At 41.8% G+C, this 24,237-nt stretch overlaps 1 protein-coding gene across 3 annotated transcripts in view; it reads left to right on the top strand.

Moving 5' to 3' along the window:
- Window positions 1–19,818, top strand: part of jcada (junctional cadherin 5 associated a) — a 30,109-nt gene extending 10,291 nt beyond the window's left edge. For all 3 annotated transcript variants that reach the window (XM_008438516.2, XM_017301959.1, XM_008438517.2), the window contains exons 2-5: window positions 6,303–6,809; window positions 11,975–12,904; window positions 14,098–17,585; window positions 19,219–19,818. In XM_008438516.2, the coding sequence (XP_008436738.1) occupies window positions 6,445–6,809; window positions 11,975–12,904; window positions 14,098–17,585; window positions 19,219–19,253 (4,818 nt within the window). In that variant the 5' untranslated portion in view covers window positions 6,303–6,444 and the 3' untranslated portion in view covers window positions 19,254–19,818. The remainder of the gene's footprint in view (window positions 1–6,302; window positions 6,810–11,974; window positions 12,905–14,097; window positions 17,586–19,218) is intronic.
- The last annotated feature ends 4,419 nt before the right edge of the window (window positions 19,819–24,237 follow it).

The raw sequence follows: 24,237 nt of genomic DNA, 5'->3' as shown, positions 1-24,237 counted from the left end.
TGAACGATTTTTCTTTTTTGTTGTCGGTCAAGATGACGGATAACAAAAAAAGTCTAGCGCGACCTGCCGCCCTCACACCAGCTCACACATCTTCATTCACAGTCTTACTTGTAAATCGATTTTTCTTGGACATTTTGATGCTAGTTTGTCGGTGTCTCAGTTTTATTCGCTGGGAAAATCAATAAGCACCTTGAGGTGACTCTGCTGCTCTCTAGTGGCGAGAAGCCATAATGTTGGCTGGTAGCAATCGGAATGCATTATGGGAGATGTAGTTTGTAGTCAATTCAAGCTCAAAATCTATTTTAAGTCAATCATGGGCCTATAAAACGCTGGGGGGGGACACATAAAATGACATGGCGGGCCACATGTGGCCCACGGGCCTTGAGTTGACACATATGTCCTAATGGGACTGTTGACGTGAAAGTAGCGTCAGATTTAAGTAACAACCCAAACTGTGTTTTTAATGATGAATAATTTAAGAAATCAACTGAATTTAATCCAATATGCAATAGCAATGGAATGGTGCAAGTATTGAACAGACTTACTGAAATGTATTCAGTACTTAGGTGAAGGCTTCTTTGGCCATGAGAACCTCATGACCAGTGTTGTAGTACTCGAGATCGGTCTTGGTCTCGAGACTGGTCTCGAGACCATTTTTGATGGTCTCGGTCTTCAGAGGCGGAGCCAGAGGGGGGGCTAGTGCCCCCCTGTCATCTGATTGGCCCCCCCAGTGGCCCCCTACTGATGATTGACATGTAACAGCACCAGGTCAATCCAGTACATTATTTATAATCATTCTAAGCCAACCTAATATCTAAAGAAGAAAAACAATAATAAATATATGAAAAAAAATGTATAAAATTTTATATAAGTCCATGTGATGACTTAAATAAATAGATTTATATCAGGCGCATTACCAGCCTCCTTTATACTTGTACTCATAACAACAAGCTGAAATTGATCTCCTGGATGTTTCAGTTGTGCTGCGCTGTGGTGCAACTCAAAGGCTAAAGCACTTAATACTTGGTGGTGATGGTAAAACACCAATAAGTTATTTACTGATCCTCCGCAAAAAAAAAAAAAAAAAAAACGAAGAGGGGCTGACAATGTTCGTAGTTTGGAGCAGAGGTTGCGCTGGAGTTTATTCGTTGACCGTCAAAAAGAAAAAATCATTTTATTTCCAATTTGTAGTCATCAAACAAAACATTTAGTATTTCTCTGCGAGAACGTTTTTGAAATCGGGTAACATTTCACAAAATGACGTGATTAGAAGACGGCAGAACTCTGATCGTTTCCTGATCCCGCACTCACTTCTCTCGGCGGAAGAAAAACCCCGCAGAAGCGGACCAGCTGCGCTGGTCTCTCCAAAGCCTCTGGTCCGTTAAAGCGTCCAGATCAGAGATGATTCTCTGACAGATATTGTTCTTAGTATGATTAATAATGAGCTCCGCGATGTTCTCTGTGCGTAAAGTTGAAACTGCCTGCGCACCAAGTGTCACAGTCTGGACAGAAACCAGCGAACTGCTCTCTGTTCTTATCAAGATGAGGGTGAGGAGGGAATCTGACATATTAACTCAGTTAAGTTTTTACTGGTTTTGTTTTTAAAACACCATTAACGTAAGCAGTGTAACTATAAATTGTATATTTGGCATTTGTCTCTTGTGTGATTACTTGGAGCGTAACGGTGGAGCATTTATGCCCATTTATTGCCCAGCGCACTGCGCTTGTTTCTGTCTAACGGATCTGCACTTAAATTTTTTTCCTCCCTCAACAGTCAGCTGCTATTCCTCTACATAAACTACAATAAGTAGATCACATTCTCTTTAGGTTTTCTCTGTGTGCTGCAAACTCATTAAATGTAAACTAATTAGAAGCCCGAGCCACCATCAGGCAAATAATTCTGGTCTGACCAGAACAAATTTTACCTGTCAAAACATATTAACATAGACTATTTAGCTGCATTTTTATGCGGTTTAGTTAATATTCACCTAATTGAATCTAGATCCCATCACACATAAAGCAGATAAATGCATCCAACTTTTTCTCCGTAGTGACACAAACCACTGACTGAGGCTCCAATAACTTATAACAAATGAAATTAAGCGACTCCACTTAAATTACCAGCACTTCACCCGCTGCGGTCTGAATGCACAGATTCACAAATTCTTCCTGATCGCATCTGCAGAGAAATCTGCGCTGGTTCATCGACAGTTGGATCTGTCTGATCCAATCCGAACAATTGAACTCTGTGAGATTTTTTTTTTTCTTTTTTTTTTTTTTTAACCCTGTGCGTGGTTCGGGCGTGTGTTTTTGCCAGTATTTTTTTATTTTTATTTTTTTTGCATCGTCATGACATTTCCTGTTCGGAGAGATTCATTGGATGAAATGCTACTGTGTCATTTTGACCCTTTCTTCCACACAAACAGTCATTTAAATCTAAATGGTTCTGGTGCTCCTGTATATGCACTCTGATGCTGACCTTCAGGTGTTTTGAACATTTTCAGTTGTGATTTAGTCGGGAAATTGACTGGGCCATTAGCTTTATTTCCTTTCACCAAACCAGATTCGGTTTCTTCTACTTTCCATGTTGGACAAACAGTCCACACCGTGATATTTTTCTCCACTTCCAACCTTAACTGTTGCTATGGTGTTTTTGGGGGTGATGCTTCATCCTCCAAACATGTCCAAAAGAGTTCAAATTTGTCTCATTGGGACATAACTAGTTTTAGTATCTCATTTGCTTATTCACACGTTCTAAAGCAATCTTGAAACCAAGTTCTACTCAGTTTTCCTTCAGCAGTGGAGTTTTGTGCAGGGATTGAGTTGAGAAACTGTCCCTGCTAGTTTCAGATGTTTTTAAAGCTCACTGGAAGTTGTCCTTGGCTTTTCTGATCATTCTTTTGGCTCCTCTGTCAAAATTCTTGCGAGAAGAACCTGGTCATGACCTGTTAAGGTGTGATCATGATCCTTCCAGTCTCTGGAGCATTCAGAAGTTTAGAAATATTTTTAGAACCAATTAAAACGCCTTTACAATAACAAGGTTGCAAAGGTCTAGAGAGGTTTTTGCTTTTACTTGTCGTGAGGTGCTTCTTTTGGAATATCTTTGATTATAGGCCATCAGTTAGTATTGAATTTCATTTCTATAGACAAGGAGAAAGTGTCAAGTTCAGTGTTTATTTTTTCCACTATTATTATCTTTCATGATCTTTTACTGCCATTTGTAGTGTTTCCATGAGATAATGTCAGATCAAAGGCATCATGACCGTGTTTTATTTTTTATTTTTTTATTTCTTTTACCCAACACAAGTTCTGCTGAAGTTCAGGAAATAATGATGAGTAAAACGCTGCGCATCCTATGTCTGCGCACTCATCCATAAGCAAATTAATTGCAGCTCCTCCCCTTTTTTTTTCTTTAGCATTGACATTGCTTCAACAGGAAGGTCCTTGGAAACTCTGAACTGGGCTCTTCTTGAGGGGATTACTCAAATCACAAACGGGAAGAGTTAAACTCAACAAAAGTATTAACTGGCTAAGCGCCAAGAGTCAATCCTCCAAAACTAACAGGTTTAAGGTTTTAAATGAAAAAAAAAAGAAGGGATAATCGTATTAGAGAGCCAGACGCACAAAGGGAGCGGCGTTTTCACGGTGCCGGATCCCGTTAATCACCTAATCACCTAGCGGGCTGTCCCGGGGTTCAGGTACGAGGGAGCCATGCTGCCCTCTCAGATGGCTTTTTATAGCTCCGTTTCATTCTGCCTGTATCGGACTATGATGGCTAAACAAACACAGATGAGCAAAACAAATGCTAATCAGTTTGCAGCTGAATACATTTTGTCGAGGCTGCGTCAGCCGTCTGTTTTTTCAAAAGATGGGGGATGGAGGGGTGGGGGGAACAAGCGATTTGGCTCTGCCTTTTAACAATCCCAGTGTGATTGGCTTTAAAACCGTCTGCGCGGCGTTTGATTCTGGCAGCGAGTCACACGCCGCTTTTCTTTTATGCCGTTTCTTATTGAGGACAGCCAGGTTGTTTGCATGAATGAGTGGGCTGCAGCAGCATCTCTGCCTCTGACAAGGCATCAAGCATGACTTCATCAAGGGCATTACATCATGAGAGGATGCATACTGGGTATCCCTAATGCAATCATTCATTAGTCCTTCAAGATGATAGTCATTGTCATTTTTTGGGAGGGTACATAGGGGAGTATGTATAATTTATGACTTTGTAAAACATTTACTGTTTGGCTTTATTTAATGGGTAGGAAGAGATTTTTTTTGTTGAATCCTTTTCAACTTTCTCCTGTTTAATAAGGCGATTGTTTTAGTATTTGCTGTTAGCAGATGAATTAGAATTGAAAAAGAAAATGTTCCAGTAGATGTTCTTCTAACACACCCTTCAGTTTTACATATGTGGATGTATTTAATAATAATAATAATAATAATAAAAAAAGGATCTGGTCATAGCCTGACACACCAGATTCCGCACAGTTATTATTCCCTGACCAAAAATGGAACCCCAAAATGGAAAAAGATATTTGTGGAAATACGAAATAGTCCTCAGCTCTTTCTGTAGAATTTGAAAGGGAAACTAGTAGTTAATTGCTGCTAATTTATTCACTTAAGTGATCATCACCAAGCATGTGAAGAAATTTCTACCAGAGCAGCAACCTTCACATGGATGATCCCAAGCACAGCAGCAAAGCTACAATGGAAAGACTGATAAACAATCACTGGGTGCAACGTCCCTGTCAAAGTCTGGACCCGATCTAAGAGATGTCTCCAGTGATGTGAGACTGAAAGTCATTCAATTCATTTCAGTTCAATTTAATTCAATTCACTGAATCAATCCCAAAGAGAAATTCAACGTAGTCGTAACTTGTATCATCCAGGTGGATACACTATCCACTGGATAGTGATGCAGTAGCCAGCCTCTCTTACTGTATGATGGTCTCATGACATGCTGACATGCTAACATCTCAGTTTCCATCTAATCTCAGTGTGTGTATGGTCAGAAAGTCAGGCACCAAAACTTTGGAGTTGGCGATATGATTGTTGTATTTGTGTTGTCTTTTAGCAGTTCTTGGTGCTGCGTCACCTGCGAGGAGGTTCAAAGGGTTTGATTGGTTCGACGTAGTGCAGTGTGAAAGCGAACCACACCAGCTGAAAATGTAACAAATGTTGCAATTTGGGTTCCCAATCGAACCGAGTCTACCAGACTATCAAATGTGTGAACCCCTTATTGTAATAGTTCTCAATTTTTGTCCAGACAAACACTTATCCTGCTGGGAAACCCATTGGTTGAGTGCATGTCTGGAAAATCCTCCATCTATTTATTTTCTTCTACTTATCTGAGATTTGGTTCATGGGTGTTAAAAGTTCCAGTTGGGGAAACACTGACATCCCTCTCCCCCAATGACTTCCACATCGTAAGGCATTCACTAACCAGAGGAGAGAGGCAACCAGGAAGCATCCTGATGAGACATCAAAACCTGCCTTTGAATTTTTTTTGCTCCATTCTAGACAACAACATAACATGAAATCTTCCAGTGGAGGAAAAGGTTGACCTGGATGGAGCAGTTAACCTTTCTTTTTTCTGGTTGAAAACCATGATTTTACTCTACCTCAACCCTTCACATTCAGCTTCAGTGGAAGGGTGCTGAGGGTCATAGCTGGAAGGCACCAAGAGAACCATATCATCTGCAAAGGACAAAAATGAAACCCCTTAAGTCTCAAACCAGACCCCCGTCCTCTCTGTGACTACACCTTAATTTTCCACCCGTGAACCTCACAAACAGGATCAGGGACAAGGGGGCAGCCCTGACGGAGTCCAACCAGCACTTTGAACAAGCTCCACTTTGTCCCGGGAGTTGGGCACAGGCTCTTGCTTGCGGACACACTTTAGTGATGCTGAGGTGAACACAAGAGGCACACTGTCCTCCAGCAGTTTTGGTGATGCAAAACATGAGCTTGGGAATGCTGCTACCAGCTGGAAGTCTGTGGCAATCCAAACGCAAACAGTGGCCCTGCTTTTTAACGCAGCAGCACAGGCTCTGAAACTCCTCTTGCAGCCGTTGATGATGTCGCGCAGGAGAGGAGACGGGGGGACAGTTGGGGGACTGGCGGGGGTTCACTTATGTTGTGGTGCCTTCTTTTTTCCCCCCAATTGTCTCAAATTTCCATAAAGGTCTTGACAACATTCGGACACGGATAGCGAGGATAATAGTTTTACCCTCACCTTTTTTTCCCCTTCTGTCTCTCTTCAAGTGTGTTCACACTAACCTCTTTTCTGTCTGTCTCTCTCCCAGTGATGGCCTCCGCTGTGCAGCTGTGCCGGTAATCCTGCCGGTGTGTGTAAGGGAAGAAGCGGAGACGCCTTAAAAAGCGACCTTCCTAAAGGCAGAGAGGGGGTGGGGGGAAACACCAGCACCAGCAGAAACAAATGCCACCATGTACAGCGTGGAGGACCTCCTCATCTCTCATGGATACAAACTGCCCAGACATGCCGCCTCCTCCACCCCAGTCCCCGCATCGTCATCCGCCCGTCAACCACCCTCGTCCTCGCCGCCGTCCTACAGCAAACACCACGAAATCCTGGAGAACAGGTCCGGCCCCAGGACAGTGAATGGCTACGAGCGGGGGCCCGCGTCGGCCATGGGGAACAGCGGTGGAACAAGGCAGCCCCAGGTGTACGTCGGCGGCTGCCCCAACAACAACAATGAACCCAGGGAGGGGAGCCAGCCGAAACGAGACGGTGAGAACCGGGGCCAAACCGACACCCACTCCTTGGGGGAGTCACTGACGTCGGACAGCGGGTAAGATCTGATGCTGCGATGGGTTCCTGTACTGTAAAAACGTATTTCTGCATGTGATTTTCATAAACAATGAGGATTTTTTATTTACATATTTGTTAAAACTGTCCACCGTATCCTGACAGTATAACAAGATGCAGATATCTGTGAAAAATTAGAGCTCCTCTGCCTCCTCCCTGTGATCCTATTGCCATCTGCAGGAATGCACCACTCGGTTAGAAACAGCCAATCATAGCCAAGAGGAAGGTCTTGCTCAGTATGCTTATGGTGGAAAAACAACGTACTGTTTCAAGAAAACTGTTTTTACCATCGTCATCATCAGCCAAGCTAACTAGCTTTAGCATTCCTTTGTTATGGGGAACTGTAGCGTAGCAGAGAGCAAGGCGGAGATTATGATCTGAGTTTCGTAATAAGCAATTATTCAATTAATCACATAATAAATTTAAATGAGCTTGATAACTTCTATACTGATGATTAATATTTTATGAAAGGTAATTATGTTTACGGAGACACAATTAATCTATTTTATTCATGGTTTTGGTTGTGTGTGTGTGTGTTTTATTTTGGATGTTTAAAAAACGTTCCAGGTCCAGTGTGGAGTTTTTGTTACAGAATTTATTATTGATCTTGAAGAAATGTCGTCATTAGCTATAAGGTCTGTCGACATGTTACTTGAAAATGATCTCCAAATAACATTTATTGCAATAGTTATTGGGACAATAACAATACATTGTAGAATCTATTGTTGTGACAGGCTCAAGTGTAAGGATGATGACCGACTCCGATTGGTTGTTTCAGAGCCAACCAGCTCTGATTGGCTGTGTATTTCTGCAGATGGCTGTAGGACCACAGGAAGGAGGCGGAGCTTGATGTTTTTCAGATTATTTGTCTTGACATAGTGACAGTTTTTATAAATATGTAGAAAAAAATATGTTTATAAAAAATACATGTATAGTTCAGTCTCATTCTGCAATGAGACTGAACACTAATTTTGTAGGACAGACCAACACAAAGTAGTGCATAACTTTTATTTAACTTTTGCAAAAGTATTTAACTTTTTTTTATTAAAAGTTAACAATTGTGGCTTTCATTTATTGACCCACTCTGTTTTCTAGAACCACTTTCGCTGCAGTCTGTATTTGCTTCACACGTCTGAAGACTTTTTACCCATCCATCCTCCTAAATAGGTCAAGCTTGGTCCAACAGGATGCAGAGCGCCAGAATATCAATTTAAAAGCTTTGTACTGATTCTTAAGTGGATTTAGATTTACTCATGCATACATTTTGATCTAAACATTTCCACTGTAGCTCTGTATGTTCTGGGTTGCTCTCCTGGTGGAAGGTAAACCTCCACCACAGGATTAACTTTAGCCCCATGTTTAAGGATCAGAGTTCTTTATAACTTTGATCTGTTATAAAAAAAACACATCTCCACCCCATGGTGATGATTTCACATTAGGGATGCTGTGTTTCAGGTGATGTGCTTTGTCAGCTTCCCTCCATACGTAGCCAGAAAGTTTAATTTCGGTCTCATTTAACCATAACGCTTTCTTCCATTGCTTGTGGCAAAAAAATGTAATGGCTTTCTTTCCACAAATGCTTTCATCTCACCAATTTTTACATAAAAACCAAATTAGCAGAGTGCACATCTAATAATTACAGATTGCCCCAGCAGAGCTGTGGATAGCTGCTGCTCCTCCAGAATAACCTGGACCCCTTGGCTACTTCTCTAATTAGTTCTGTTTTTGCCTGGCCAGCCAGTGGAAGGCCAAGTGCAGATGTACTGTGGTTTTCCCATTTTTGAGTGATGGACTGAGCAGGGCTCTGTTGGATGTTAAAACCTTGGAAAATAGTTTTATAACCTAATCATGCTTTTAAACTTCACCACAACTGTATCTGACCTGATTGATGAGTTCCTCAGACTTCTAAGAGAGCATAAAGTGATTGGCAGCAATAGCTCAGCCTTTGGCCTTGTCTTTAACTGTGCCTCAGCTACACTTCTAAAAGAGAAACAAATCTGAGACAGAACATGAAGTAATAATGGCAGCACTCACCATCCTCTGTTGCTCTGCCGTGACAAAGATTTGACTGACAGACCCATCCACCACTTCTTCACAGCCACCCCACTGCAACTAATCAGACCAGTTCTGCAGCGATTCATTGAATGATTCGAGAGCCTCGATTATTAACATTCCTCCAGGCAAATCGTCAGCCTCGAAGCTTTGTTAAAGTATGTGCGCTATGACCGGACGATTATTTGTGTTGCGCAACGCACGTGGAAGACATTTACTAATTAGGTGGCTTCTTATGGCAATTCATTGGATGGAATTGCATTTAGGAGTATCGGAGTAAAGAGGACATGTTTTTAAAAACTTTGATTATTTATAATATTCCTTCTGTTTGGTCTGGTGGTTGTAATGTTAGGTCTCAGGAAATAGAGGTGTGTGGTAACTTCACATCATGACGCGAAACTTCTTAATACCGCAGCTTGAGCCGTCGCTCCCTTCTAAAATTCGCCCTTGTGTGTAAGCTCCTCTCACTACTTCTCTCTTCTCATCCCTCCTTTTTTTTTAAGTAGGAGAGGGATAATGTATGCCCGTGTGTTAATCTCCCTCATGGGACCTTTTGGAATTGTAATCAACACAGCTTTTGGGCAAACCCATGCAGCTCCTCTCAGCCCCCCATTTCAGCACGCCCCACGTTTACACAGGTTGCCAGGTTTGTTGGGATACCTCCCCGCTTCCGTGTTTTCCACTCACATAAACCAATATGCCTAACTGGCTCCCAGTGTTTCACACGTAATACATCTGCCTCCATAATGGATACATCATGAATTAAACAGCAGTTATATAGGGAATATTTAAACATGCAGATGGAGGATTGGCTATATTTAGCCTCTCAGATAGGGAGACGCTGGAGTGTGGGATATTTTCCAGGGATGTTGCCCCACTTTAGCCAGTCTGGGACTTTTATAGCAGAGCTGTTGATTTTGTGTATTTGCATCAGTTCACTGTAAATAAGACTAAAGTCAATACAGCTGTTTTCTTGTCTACATAATTAGTCCGGGCCGCTGGATTTATCCCCCCCCAAAAAAATATTTTGTTAGGGCAAATTTGAGTTTTTCCTCTCCAAACTGTTTTAGCTACTGAGGCAGACTCCTGAAATGTGTCACGTAACCCATAATTAGCCTCGGTGGTTGTGCGTTTTCTCAGCTGTTTTGTTGTATCATGTAGCTGGGATGCCGTTGCTGTTGGGAATGTGGGAATTACAGACATATGTTCCGCAATTTCAATCTATTGTTTGTTCATCCATCTTCGGCCCCAACGCGTTTAGCCTGGCAGCTTTGGTTTAGATAAGGACCAGACCTATCTTTACACTCCCTCCAGACCAGTCCTGTTTAACCCAATTAGACTGATGATGATGGCAACTCATCGTTAAATGTCCTCAGATTTACCAGACTGTTGTGGCCCCACTCCCCACTCCCCACTCCCCTCACCCCAACCCCCTCCATCCTCCTCTTCCCTCCCCAATCTCTTCCAGTAAACATTCATTGGCCGGTAATGATCGTGGATGGAAATGTCAAGGACGCTCGGCAGCCGAGGCCTCTGGAGGATGTGCACATGTGCGCTTGCGTCTTGTTTACATTTCCAGTCAGTCTGCATCACCAGGAACGGTCTGAAACGACTGTGTCTCATTGTTGCCCATGCGGCCCGCGGTCGAGCGTCACCGGAGTGAAATCTGGCTCGCTGTCTGAAAAAATGAAATCGCGACAGAAAGGCCGTCAGTGAAACGGCGTCTGAAGCCCTGATGTGTTCAGGACGGCGGTGTAGGAATAACAGACACAGTGTGTCATTGTGTAATGTGTTCACTGTGCCCCGTAGGAAAGCTCAATTACCTAACATTACACGCCTATTTATAGGCATCTGTCTCCATCTAGTGGGACAGGATTTCTCTTTTTTTATTATTATTATTATTATTATTATTATTATTATTATTATTATTATTATTATTTTCCCATCTGTTTATGTTTCTGAGTATTTTGTCATTATGATGGTACCTGGATTGCTGTGAACATTTGTTGTTCTCTTATGGACTTTCCTTTTTTTTGTCACATTTAAATGTTTCAGATCATCAAAACAAATCTAATATCAGTCAACTTGAGTAAATACAAAAATCATATTTGGTATATACAGCATTTGTTTAACAATTGAATGCAATTGTGTTATAAAATGGCACTATGTGCCTAGAAAATACATAATACTGCTCCTTTAAAGGAAATTAGCTGTCCAAATAGGAGTGGGCGATTTGGATTTAAAGTTCTATCAAGATATTTTGTGATTCTATTGTTAAAATGACAAAAGTGATGATAAGAACTATTACTTCTTTTTTAGGTCACTGTATGACTGTGACTGCATGATAGTTATCATTATTATTTTATATTATATACTATTATTCAGTATAATTTAGGGCTGGAAGATATGGCTGAAAAAGCTTACCACGATACTAGCATTTCATATCAGTCAATATCAGTAATTATTTATACTTTTTTTTTTTAAATATCTGAATTGCCAAACTGATTTTACCTTTCCTATTTTAGCCGCAGTTCTCTCTCCACACTGTTGTTTTTTACTTTTAAGCAGTTATGAGGCACGGTGGTGAAACCCGGATCTGCTGCTGTGCAAGTAACTCAACAGGTTGTTGCTAAGTAACCAAAGAGTGAATGAATTAGCTTGCTTAGTTGGCTGTGAGAGGATCAAATTAAGTTTAAATGAAAAATACTTTATTTTTGAATTGAATTGAAGGTTGAGCGGTTTAAGCCTTTCCTAAGCCTACATCTACCAGAATTCTGTGTGGTTCTGGTTCAGAGTTCAGTGAAATCAATTCATATTCTATCAGACTATTGATGCTGATCTATTGCAATATATATTGTTATTGATTTATTGTCCAACCTAAGTATAGCTTTAATATTTCTTTTTTTCTTTTGCATTATTGTTGTTTTTTAGGTCTTAATTTCATAATGACTACCATCAGCACTGACTTAAGATTCTCACCAAAAAATCTTATAGAGTGTCTATAACTGGCATATAAAACCTCTCACATCTTGTCCACTTTTTGTTCAGTTCACAGAAGGCACTCTGACCTTTTCATTTATTTGGCTTTCCTTCAAGGTTTTGTGATGGCAACAGAGGCCAACAGCCACAATCCAAGGATGTTTCATACTGGAGGAGGAGAGGCCAGGATTTCAGCGTGCTGCTGGACTACGCTGACATCAGGGAACCCCATGGAAAGGGACAGGGAGGGTTCAGCAGGCCAGAAGGGCCTCAGCAGGCCAGAGGTCAAGAGCTCTCTGTGGAGGACCGTCAGAGAGCAGCTCAGGAAAGGCAGCGCTGGGCAGCCCACGCCCAAGCTCAAGCCCTGGCCCAGGCACAGGGTCGCTCTAGAGAAAGGGAGGCCGCCCTCCAGCAATGGAGGATGGCAACCGAGAGGAAATGCCAGAGCCTGGGGACGGAGGAGTGGCACCCAGCTGTGAGCTTCAGCCGCCAGATGTCTCAGAGCGAGGCGGAGCGTTGGGGACAGGAGCAGCAGCGACTCCATGCCAGAACGCCGGAGGGCATGGTAGTCCACCCCAGGACCAAAGCTAAGTCCCAGTCTCTGCCCAGGGTGTTGCAACCCGAGAGCCTGCAATACGTGGACATAGCATTGTCTGGTAAGGAAATGTTCAGGCGGGTCAACGGCCACCCGCTGACCCACCAAGACTTTTACCGAGCACCTCGCTGGCCAGAAAACGGGAGGCCGGCCAGTGCCAACCAACTCTCAATCACACCAAAGGCCCGCTTCACCCGACCCCCCAGACCCCCTTCTTACGAGATGCACCAGCAGATCAGGGGAAGCTGCGAGGTTCTGTCCGGCAGAGAGTCAGTGACCCCCATGGCAAGGGACAGGACTCCCATCCCCACATCGAGAAGTAAAGACCCTCAGTTGGACTATTTTGCACAGGATTCTGGGCCTCCGGGGTATATCCCTCCTCCATCTTATAAAAGAGCTCCAATAATGGGAGGGGCGTTCCGAGGATATGGAGATGTTCCTTTTGAGTACAGGTTATTATCGCCTTTTTCATAAATTAATTCAAGACATTTGCATTCTCTTATTAAACTTAAACATATAGAGCCAAGTTTAAAAGAGCAACTGTTGGATTTAGATGTCTGAAAATTATCACAAAAATAACATCAGACACTGTTTAAAATGATATTTTTTGTCAGGTTTTTGGTTAAAACTTTAGGAGCTGACTTAATTGTCTGTCATCTGTTTTATTTAAATTTGGTCTCATTCTCATGAAAATGTATTTATTAAGCAGAAACAAGGATCATAGTTTAGTATTATCATATAACATCTCAGCATAATCCTTTCTCATTCAAGATATTTGAATTAACCAAGAAATAATTTCAAACATCTGTTTTTGCCCCTTTAGTCTCAGGAAAACATGAACATCATTCATGTGTGTTAACTCCTGCCTTTCACTTACAGACAGGATGTTTTCTCTACAGTTTCACCAGTGCAGTGGTTTCTACATTGCCTTCTCAGAGAAGAACAAAAAGAAAAGATCTCAATATAAAACTTGAAGTAAACCTAAGATGAGATGTCCAGTTCAGGGTATTTTTAATAGATTGAGAGTCCCCATGAAATGCAAATCCTGATGACTGTTGTTAGTCTGCTATAAGTAATTTTGTAATCTGCTGCACCCATGGTGTTGGTTAGCAAAAGATGCTGCTAGCTAACACTGTGGTATTAGCAGCAGCAGCATCGAATGGATTTCGAAAATCCACATCTGATTTTTGAAACATTTTGGACCAGTTCCTGCCGCATTCCTCATAATACATGCATGTATCAAAGTGATGTAAGTGAATCATCAGACAATTGAAACATAAGCCAATAAAATGTCAAACTGCTAAGATTAAAAAGTAGGCAAGAAACTTGTTCTATTTGTCCAACTGAAGAAAACTGCATTAAAATATCTTATGAGCCAAATTATCAGTCATTTCAATCGACTAATTCAGATGGAAACATTGTCAGCAGTAACAAAATGTGGGTTTATTGCATAAAGATAAAAAAAATACTGCTGTCCTATCAGGTATTTGAGCTAGAAATATTTTTTTTTATTAATAATCTTTAATTATTGATGCTTTATATGTCTAAATATGCAGCAGAATAGTGCTACATACTTATTTAAGTGCATCTATTCATAAAACCGTTGTTTTGATTTTCATGTTTTCTTTGTTCCTTTAACTTTTAGGTACAGAGGGGATATGTATCCACAGATACAAGTGGCTCCCGATGGATCTCATTGGTTCATCAGGCATCCAGCTTGTTCCTGGCCTGGTCCCCACAGAGACAGAAGTGCATCCGCCCAGAAGCAGCTTTACCCTGTGTATTCAACCCAGGAGCATTCAGGAGGAGGAGTTCAGTATATCTCCTTTGATGATCCTCGCATTCGTCACATTTCCTCAGCTCTGGGTGGTAACTCCCTGACGGACGCTGACAAAATCCGCCACATCCGTAATGAGCTTCCCAGTGTCACCGTATCGGAGCCTGCACCCGACGACAGTGCCTTTTTGCCCCCGCCACTGGGGCCTTTCATCTCTGCCAAACTGGCAGGTGAAAATAACCAGACGTCTTCTAGCAACGTGGACAATGAAAATAAAAGGTGGCGAAGTGATTTGCACAAAGACACTATAAGTAACTTCCGAGCACCTGACCAAAACTGCAACAACAGACATCTCAACACTCTACCATCTCCGTTGTCCCCCTCTTCAGCTTTTCAGCCCCCATTATCAAGGACCTTTTCTCGTCAGGGGTCCAGTTCGGACCAGGTCTTTGCAGAAACCATCACACAAGTAAAGACAATTGTTCCAGAGTCAGGACAAGAAATCCAAAGGAACACCAAGAGAAGAGTGAGTGAAACCATTTTCTGCCTCGTGTCCGTCCCCGTTCACACGCCGACAAACATTAACAAAGGTTTAGCAGCTGATCAGAACAATAATGAGGCAATGCCAAACCTGACCATTACGAACACTGACACTTTTGCTGTAGGTCTCAAAGAAAGCCCCAACATTCGTAGCAAGTCTGTGAATGAGATACCTATCAAGTCACGCTACTCTCACTACCACACTACCAGCACGTCCTCAATGAGGAATTACAAAAGAGCTCCTTTAAGAAAGGAGGTCATAGACGCCTGGGTACTCCAAGCAAATGAGGACAAAGAGTTAGGCTATGGTGGATCTTGGCCTGGAAACCAATACCGTAACCAGGAAACTCAAACAGGCTCACCCGTGACAGGTTTTAAAAGTCCAGAAAACCAAAGCCCTACCAAGAAACGGGAGGCTCTTCATTCAGCCTCAGATACAACTGTGGATCTTGATATTGGGACTGATCGTGCCTCCTCTTATGGGTACCCAATGACGGGTCAAAAAAACCTTCATCTTTCCAGTAACAGCGCCTTCTCCCGTCTTAGCCTAAGCCAAACACAAACAGAATCACTTCAGCACACACAACAGGACCCATCCTCTCCTACCAAGACACAAAATCAGGGAGAATATCAGTTATCTTCTCCTAAGAAGAGCAGTCCACCTGAAAGTGAAGAACAACTGGTCTTTGGGCAATTTCTCTTGAAGCCAGTGAACCGACGACCCTGTGACGCAATTGGTGAATTGGAGACTATTAACAAAGAGATGGAAGATACAATTAGCAAAAGACCAAATGTGAGTCATTTTAAAAATGATTGTGTGGATGAAAGACTGGCTTGTTTTAAGTCAGGAGCACATTTTGCTGGTGGTCCAGAACCAGGTCGGGAAGCAATTAGTCTCCCACCAATGCACATCGAAAGGCCCAATAATTTAAAAAAGCGATCAAAGTCTTTTGCCTCTAGTGCTGATCTAGAATCAATGGAAATGAGTGGAACTTTCTCCAAGCCACAGGCCAATAACATCCCACTAACAAGTAAGCAATCCCCGCATCCCAAACCAACCCGTAGCAACAATTTTCTCTTGTCCTTCGTCCCCCCTTGCAGTGATTCAAACCATCTCTACAGGCAGGACATCCCAGTTCCTCAAGAGTCCTTGTTGAGGGATGTGGGACTTACTGTCTACACAGAAACTCCTGGTGGTCCTGGAGAGCCAACGCAGCGCTCTCTTTCAGTCCCATCTCCACTCAGTCATAAAAATCATAGTCAATCCGTGACAGCTCTTGTGAAAACTAGTGGCAGCTTTGAGCACAATTCAAGAGAAGAACTTGACCGTAACTCGAAAGGACACTCTAAATCAGACCTCTCACCATTCGGTAGTGAGTCAAAGGTCTGTGGAATACAGAGGGAAAGTTGCATATCGCCTGAAAAAGGCAACTCGCTACATACTACAAGACGGACAATGGAGGTGTCTTATGCGTTTAGAGATGATGATAGTGATGAAAGATATGCACTCTCTGAACCTCTAACATATAAGAATGACTCAACAATAGCAGATAAGCACTTAGAGAGCCTACTTATTCAGGAAAAAGCTAACGCTTTGCCTGTGGAAGACCTCAGCAACCTGTATGAGGTGAAATTTGCAAAAGGAATTCCTGAAAATGAGTCTATAGAGGAGAGGGCTGCAAGGATCTTGGGTATTGCTGTTCCAGTTGAGGCTTTATGTGTTGAAGATAAACTGTCTGATGACGACGAGACTGAAATGGACACTGCTTTGGTTGACAAACAGCTAAGTTCAAATGAAGAAACACAGCAAGTAACAAGAGCGATTGTGCAAGTCCAAGAGGAATCCCTGATCGTCCAGGGAGCAGATATGGAGGTGATCAAGGAGACAGGGTCTAATGTGGTGCAAGAGGACGAAGATAGACTAAAGCACACAAATGACCACAATGATGGCCAGCAGAACCAGGATACAGAAACTCCATCAGTTCTAGACCTCCCCGAGTTCCCACCAAGTAAGCTTCCTCTGTCCCTACCTGTCACACCAGACGAGATCTTATCACTGAGCATATGTAGTGGGGAGAAGAAAGGGAGAGGTGGAACATGCAAATTTATTGAATCTCTGCAAGATAAGCTGAACTGTTCTGCAGCTTCATCTGCTGCTGCTTCGACTGGGTCGACTACAGAAAGAATGGCCCGTCTTAAAGAACTGGACTCTGTGTCTAGAATAAGACGCCTTAGCCTGAAAAGTCCAGAGCCTGTACAGGAACCAGGATCTAAAGAAGTAGAAGATCTAACAATGAAAGTTTGTAACGAGACAAGGGAGAATGTTGCACAGCAAGGTGTTGAGAAGGAGGAGCAGGAAGAGAATAGAAAAATAAGTCAAGAGGATGAATGTGTCAATTTAGTTAAGTGTGATGAACCAAAAGAAGCGGCTGATGAACTCTGTAGGGAAGAGCAAAGACATTTAGAGGAGGTATATGACATGACCAGTGAAACTGGACAAAAGGGAAGCAGTGAGATAAGTGAAGAGCATTTTAAACCAGAAGCTGAGGAAAGAATGATGGAATTGAGAATTGTAGAAGATGTTGAAAACACCTCGGAGAACGTACCAGAAGCATTGGTCTGTAGAGCTGAGGCTACCAAACATGCAGAGGATGGAAAGTTACCAATACCAAAGCAGCGTACCAAGCTCCAGAAGCCTCCTCTGCTTCCTAAACCTCGCAGTGTTCCCAAGAGGGAAATCACTCTACCACTGAGCTTCAGTACCGGAACCTGTGGCACCTCCGATGTGGAGGAGGAGGAAATGCTCTCTGTCTCAGGTGGGTGTGAAAATCATTAAAGGATTATCGCTTTTCATACATACATGTCCCCATCATAGTGAGTCATCCATTATATAAAACGTAAACATGTCATATTTGTTACTTTACATGTATAAGATAATACCCATTCTCTTTAAGTTATATGTCAAGAAAAACGTCAGTGCTCTTTGCCTAGCAGCTTGGGTGGATGCACTGTCATCCTGAAAAATAGCTTCATCATCACCAGACCTACTTTAGATTAATTGAGTTAGTAAAGTGTCCAAAGGTTCAATGCCCTTCCTGCAGAAGTAGTGACTGCCATCTGTCCTACTCCTTTGCCTGACATTCAGTCTCGTATTATTAGTGGCTGTGGAAATGTGCTTGTTTTTTCATGCAGTCACTGTTATACAGTGCTGCAAAAATGTTAAGAGGAAAGTTCTACCCCAACCCAACCTGGCCCTTTTATATCACTGTGGAGGATTGTTGGCCCACTCCTCTTTGCAGAATTGTTTTTATTCAATAAAATGTAAAGCGTGAACTTATTTGATTGAAGTTATCCCATAGCTTCTTAGTCATATTCAAGTCCAACCTTTGACCCAGTCCGAAAGCCTTCCCATTGTGGTAAGCTATTTAGAGGTGGTTTTGCTTGTGTACTTCAGAATATTGTCCTGCTGCCTGGCGGCTTGACAATTAGGGGTATACTAGACAGTTTAATACTGCACTAGTTAAGTGTTGATCCGTTGCTGATTTGTTATGACACACTGAGCAGCTAATGTTGTAGTGTGTAAAGTCAATCCCAGGGATTGTTTTTGAAAAGCAAATTCAGAATTTATTCTGTTCAGATGAAACCATTTGTGCACAAATCCAGTAACTCTGAGATACACGACAACAGCATTACCAATGACTGCCACAGCGGTCAAAAACTTGCATTCCCTTCCGGGTTCAACACCTGTCTACTAGACTGTAAAATAGGCAGTTCAGAGTGTTTCTAGAGGTAATCTCAAGTATTTTGTGAGTTCATGGGTGGGTGTAGTCCTTAGTCATTGCGAATACCAGAGGTCCACCATGTTTTAAAATTCAAACAAAGATGCTGAGCCTAGCTAAACCACTTCTTGGCTAATGTAGGGAAATGTGGAAAGGTAAACAGAAAAACCGGTGGGCATGTTCTATGTTGGCCCCTTTGACATTCCATCATTGAGGTCATCATAGCAAACCTTTACTTTGGAAAGCCTCTGGATCTGTATACCTAAACCCAGAAGCAAGTGGAGTAATAATATTCAGGTTAGTGTGGACAGGCCCTGAATCCTGCTAATATTTGCTACCATGAAAAGTGAATCATAGTTGGCAGTGCCTGTTTCATTTTTTCTCCAACGTTTTACCGAGTTAGCCTTGGCATGAAACGGAAACACACACATTTCTGTAGATGAAATGAAATAATAACAAATCTGATCTTTTTAGATGACTCTTGGAGCCAATCTGACCAGGTGGTGACTCCAGTTCTGTCTCTCTCTCTCTCTCTCTCTCTCTCTCTCTCTCTCTGTCTCTCTCTTTCTCTCTGTGTGACAAAGCAAATACTGTTGAACCATTTGCTGAAAGTCAGCCCTCGTTTTCAGGGACGCCGTCTCATCTCTTCTTTCTCTCCTTTTCTCATCAGACTCATACGACCCCAGTCGAGTAGAAAGGGTGTGACCTCCAACCACTGCCTTCACCACTGTGGAAATCTGTCTTTCTCGTGTTAACAGCTTTTTTACCACCGACAAAGACTTCCATCTCGCCTCGTAGCTCAGTCGGCTCTCCCTCCCGCCTCCTTCCAACATCTCCAAGAACCGACCGTCCTGGTGCTGCCAGAGCATTTTTACAGCCAATAAAAGCTACAGCTGGGTGCTGGTTCCTTAGGTCGTATCAGACTTGTCACCCCATCGTCTTTGCCTCCAAAACTAGTTCACGTTCTCAAGCAAGCGGACTTCATCCTCTCAGAAGTCATCTTTCCGTTTCGGAAGAATGTGTGTCGTTGATTCCCGTCTGCACTTCCTGGGAGCTTCCGTGTCGAAACCTGAATGTAAGAGTGCTTCTGTTTATCGAGCGAGCAAAAGAAATGTAACAGAAAAAATAACCCACACACACAAGGTGACAGTATTGCATTACAATCAGTATTAACCTACACCAAATGTAAATAAAAGAGTTATAAGATTTTATTAAGATTATAAAGAAAAAAATCAATCTAAGACAATAAATTGAAATGTATATTTTCTTATCTATGTTGAGAGATTAGATTTGTTTTTCAAAGTGTAATCCTTACGTGTATGAGCAGTAATGAAACTCCTAATTGTTTTTCACCCCCTCCTAGACGTGTGTGATCGAGAATGTACTAAAAGAGTTTGGGTTGCAAGGAGAAACACTGTGGTCCTTGAATAGTTTCACTCAAGAGCAATATAGTCGTCATATACAGGGCATAATACCAGTAGTAAAGTCTATTTCAAGGAGCTAATCTCATTTGCTTTGAAGCTCTACCTTTAGGTACAAGTGTTAGATTTGCACTGCGGAGATTATTGGCTCCGTGTTATTCCCAAACACCTGGTAATCTCCTCACGTACTCGGAGATTACGCTCAGAGCGATCCCCCTTTGTTCGCTCTCAGCATCAGCAGCCTCACTGTGTTAGAAATGTCTTTAGTTAAACCGCATACTGTTCCAAAAAATAAAATAAAATAATCATTCCATACGTAATGTGTGGCATTAAGAGATCTGTACATGCAGTTCCACTGAGAAGTTTACATCCAGGTCATGTTAACTTTGGGCTTTTAATGATTTATTTCAACCAGGTTTTCCACCAGCAGGGAATAACTATAGAAAGGGATTTAGATGCCTGGGTTTGAGTAAAAGGGTCAAATTATATGTTTTCAGGCTCGTATACAACCATTTAACTTTTGGTTAAATTTACCTCAAGCAGAAACTTGCCACGTTTCTGGCATAACTTTGGCCTCTTCTCAGCAATGGTTGTTTTCCAATTGAGGTTAGGACATTCCAGACGTTTATTGGTAGCCATCGTTTTCCCATTCCAGAATCAGTGTTGGTGCGTCAAGCTACTGTCAGCAAGTTTCAATCGTCTAGTTGTTTGAGGTACATTTGTAGAATTTCAAAGTTCCTCTCTTTCTCCACACACCAGAACCACTGACAGCAGAGCAGCCGCATCGTGTTGCTGCCCCTTCTATGTTTAGTAGCTGTTTCAATGTATTCAGGTTTAAAAGCCTCACCTTGTCAGTAGCTTGTCACTAGCTGTGTTTCCATTGACCGTATAATTGCGCAATTTGACATTTTCACTTAATGGAAACACTGCAATTTAAAAAAAACAAAAACATTTTTGATAAAAGGTTTTGGTGCTAGGATGAGGTGTTTTTATTTGGCAGTAGCAAAACTGCAATAGAAATACTTTTCTCCCATCATGAATCACATGATCATCAACCAGATGTTGCCCATGGCACAAACCACGAAGAAGAAAACAGGAAGTGGTAGGAGGATGATGGGGTAACATGTTTTATGAATATTGTGTGAATAAACATTAACGTGTGATTTTGTGTTTCTTAGTCAATGAAAACATTTCAGTTTCAAAAATTGTGTCTTTTCAACACAATTTCACAATATTTGTCAACATTTAGCGATATTGACAAAGTTTTGCCCACATTTGCAATAGAAACGTCTTTCGTCTGACCCTAAAATTCTCCAGAATTTATTTGATTTGTTTATGTGAGGAACTAGTGGGACAACAAACAGCCATGTTTTGAAGGTGTTGAATATGCAGACTGATTTAATTACTGCTTGGTAACCTCTTAATCAGTGGTAATGTAAAACTCTTTCAACTATCAACAGTTGCACCGGTAGTACAGCAATATCCAGCTAATGGCAGGTTTGAGTTTTGTTGGTGTCTGGGTTGTTCCTGACCAGTTTTCCTTGGTCTGAGGGGTTCAGTGACACGGCAAACTGATTTGGAGTCATATCCGAATAACTTACACACAAATTAAATATATATGTTTGAACAAATGGTCTTACAATGTCCAGTTGTGTAGTTGGGAATTTCTTTTTTTAAAGGTGTTTGCTCTAGTGGCCTTTACTTGATAGTTAATTGACAGGAAAGTGGGTAACAAGAGAAGAGGGAAGACTATGCGGCAAAGGTCACCAGGCCGGGAATTGAACCTGCGACGGCCACATCAAGGACTGAGGCCTCCATATGTGGGTTATGCTTGACCCCTGCACCACAGCACCCCTAGTTGTGTAGAAATTACTCCGAAAACTTTCCAATACTTGGTTGTACCCTTGGACGTTTCCATTGTTCTTAGTATTGGTTTTCCGTTCAGTGTTGCCAAACAAAGACGGCATAGAACTTATGCACCTTATTTTCTTATTTTTAAAAATGTTTGAATCTGTATGTTGCATAAATATTCCATAGATTGGCTACAATAAATCATTAAATGCCCAAAAAGTGCTATGATATTCAAAGCCCGCGATGGGTTTATGCAAACTTCCGACTGGAACTGTTGAGATTTTCCTCGTCAGTTTGTTGCGTTTGTGTTGTCTTTTTGTGGGAAGACATAGATGTAGCGCTACAGATCGCAGTGTGCCTTGTACACACTGTCTCAGTGAAGATGTTCGTCTGTGTGTAACCTGTCCAGTTTGGGCAGCAGCAACTCCTTCTCATCTCAACAGATAAGACATGTGAAGCTGTTTAGGCAATAATATTATTAAGCTAACGCTTAGTAACGATGCTGTATAGAATCTTGCTGTTGGAATATAGTCACGGTATCTGAGCTTGTTTCATAAGTTGATGCTGACATATCAGTATTGTAAAAGTTGCGGGTAGAACTGGCAGTTGGTTAGCAATAGAAAAATTTTTTTGACAAACATGCCAAACCAAACTTTATGCTATGCATTGGATTTTTTTTTTTTTTTTTTTAAACCAGCAAAGTTCAAGTCTAAAATGCTATTATCCACTTTGCTTGTGCAACCATAGCACTCTGTGATCCAGCTGTATTAAACTGTGTGGTAAAACCTGTTTGGACCGGCGTGAGGCTTTGCGTGGAAGCAACTCTGTCGATGGTTCATGACCATGTTCCGTGCCGGTCCGGTCTCTAGCTCAGTATTCCTGCACCTCCGTGCTCCAGGTGAGGCGTTATCCGGTTCATCCCCGTAGGTCTTTTTGTACCGCGACGTCTTTGTAACATAATCTAGACAACTGGTGCACATCCCGCTTTGATATTTTCTATTTTCATACAGAAGTATGTACAGCTTTTTTTTTTGTAAGTGGCGCATCTCTCCCTTCCCCCCTCTTTTTATTTCGGTGCATGTAATATCGCAACAAGTCACAGAGGAGGTGTATTTGAATATAATAATTGCATTTGGTACAATATAGTCTATCCAATAAACAACTGTTATATTTCATACAATGTATATTTTATTTTACAAAATGTTAAGCTACATATTTAAAACAGAACAAGGTATTTTTAGATTATTGTGAAGACGGAGGTGTTTTTGGAGGCACAGTATTTGTCCGTACTTGGTATGATTATTGAGGCTGATCAGAAATCGAGACAAATCTGTGCTGTTGTACCCGTGCTACAGACTGTTCATAAATAAAAGTCTTTGCATGAAATGTTTTGTCAGTGTGTTAATGTTTTGTGTCTTTTACAAAGAGTTTGAGCTCTCAAAAACACTTTTTAACAATGACACACTTTTAAGAACTTAATTTAGTGTAATAACTTTTGAAAGAATGTTGCAACCCTACCAAAATATATATCTGTAAGTAGTAAACAAGGCAAGGGTAGATAGTTTCAGTTGGTTATTTCTTTGTTGTCTCTTGGCAACAAGTCTGTCATCGTTGAAAAGCCTGTTTTTGATTATTTACATTTGTAAGGGAAATGTATTTATTAGTTGAGCAGCAGAGTTGGATGCGGGTTGCCAAATCCTCGAACAACTTAGGTGGAGGCAGAACACAATGGAGATTAAAACCTCTTTTCCAAAAGTGGCATGGCCAAACGGCAGCATCAGACCAACGCACATGATCACGCAAACGAGAGACATAGTGTTAAACATTGGGGCAGTTACAGGAGCCAAATGAACTGATGTCTCTGTCTTTTAAAATTGACTTGAACTGTCCAAAGAGATGATTATTGGGGCTTGCTATGCAATGCATGGCAGAAACCTATTGTTCTACACATAATAAGAGGACTCTTTATTTATTTATTTTTCTTACGTCACCGTTAATGCGGTCCGAACCGTTGCGTGCACCCCCACAAAAGTGGTATCAAAACGTTCAGCTTGATCCCAAGAAGGGAGCTATTACTTTTAGTGGGATTCTGAGTAAAAATGATGACATAAATTGAGAAAAACGAGAAAAATCGAGGCTGAGTGTCTCACAGAATCAGTAATCTTTCTCTCTGAAACACATACACAGCATAGTGGAGGTCTGACTCCAAAACTCTTTTTAACGCCCCCTCACAGGCACAAATCTCACCTTATTGATCTCAAAGTCGGTCATGACAGAAATACACATGCCTGCTCCCGTAAAATATTTTCAAAATTTTGCTAGGGCTTATGGTGTTTTGTCAGGGTCCTTGAGACCAACGGTGTCTCACAAGTATAGAAACTGTCTCCAGCATACTGTCTGACAGAGAGAGCCAGTCC

This window comes from Poecilia reticulata, linkage group LG20 (genome assembly GCF_000633615.1).
Source record: "Poecilia reticulata strain Guanapo linkage group LG20, Guppy_female_1.0+MT, whole genome shotgun sequence".
Lineage (NCBI taxonomy): Eukaryota > Metazoa > Chordata > Actinopteri > Cyprinodontiformes > Poeciliidae > Poecilia > Poecilia reticulata.
The sequence above is the reverse complement of the archived record's forward strand: the minus strand, read 5'-3'. Positions and strand labels throughout refer to the sequence as shown.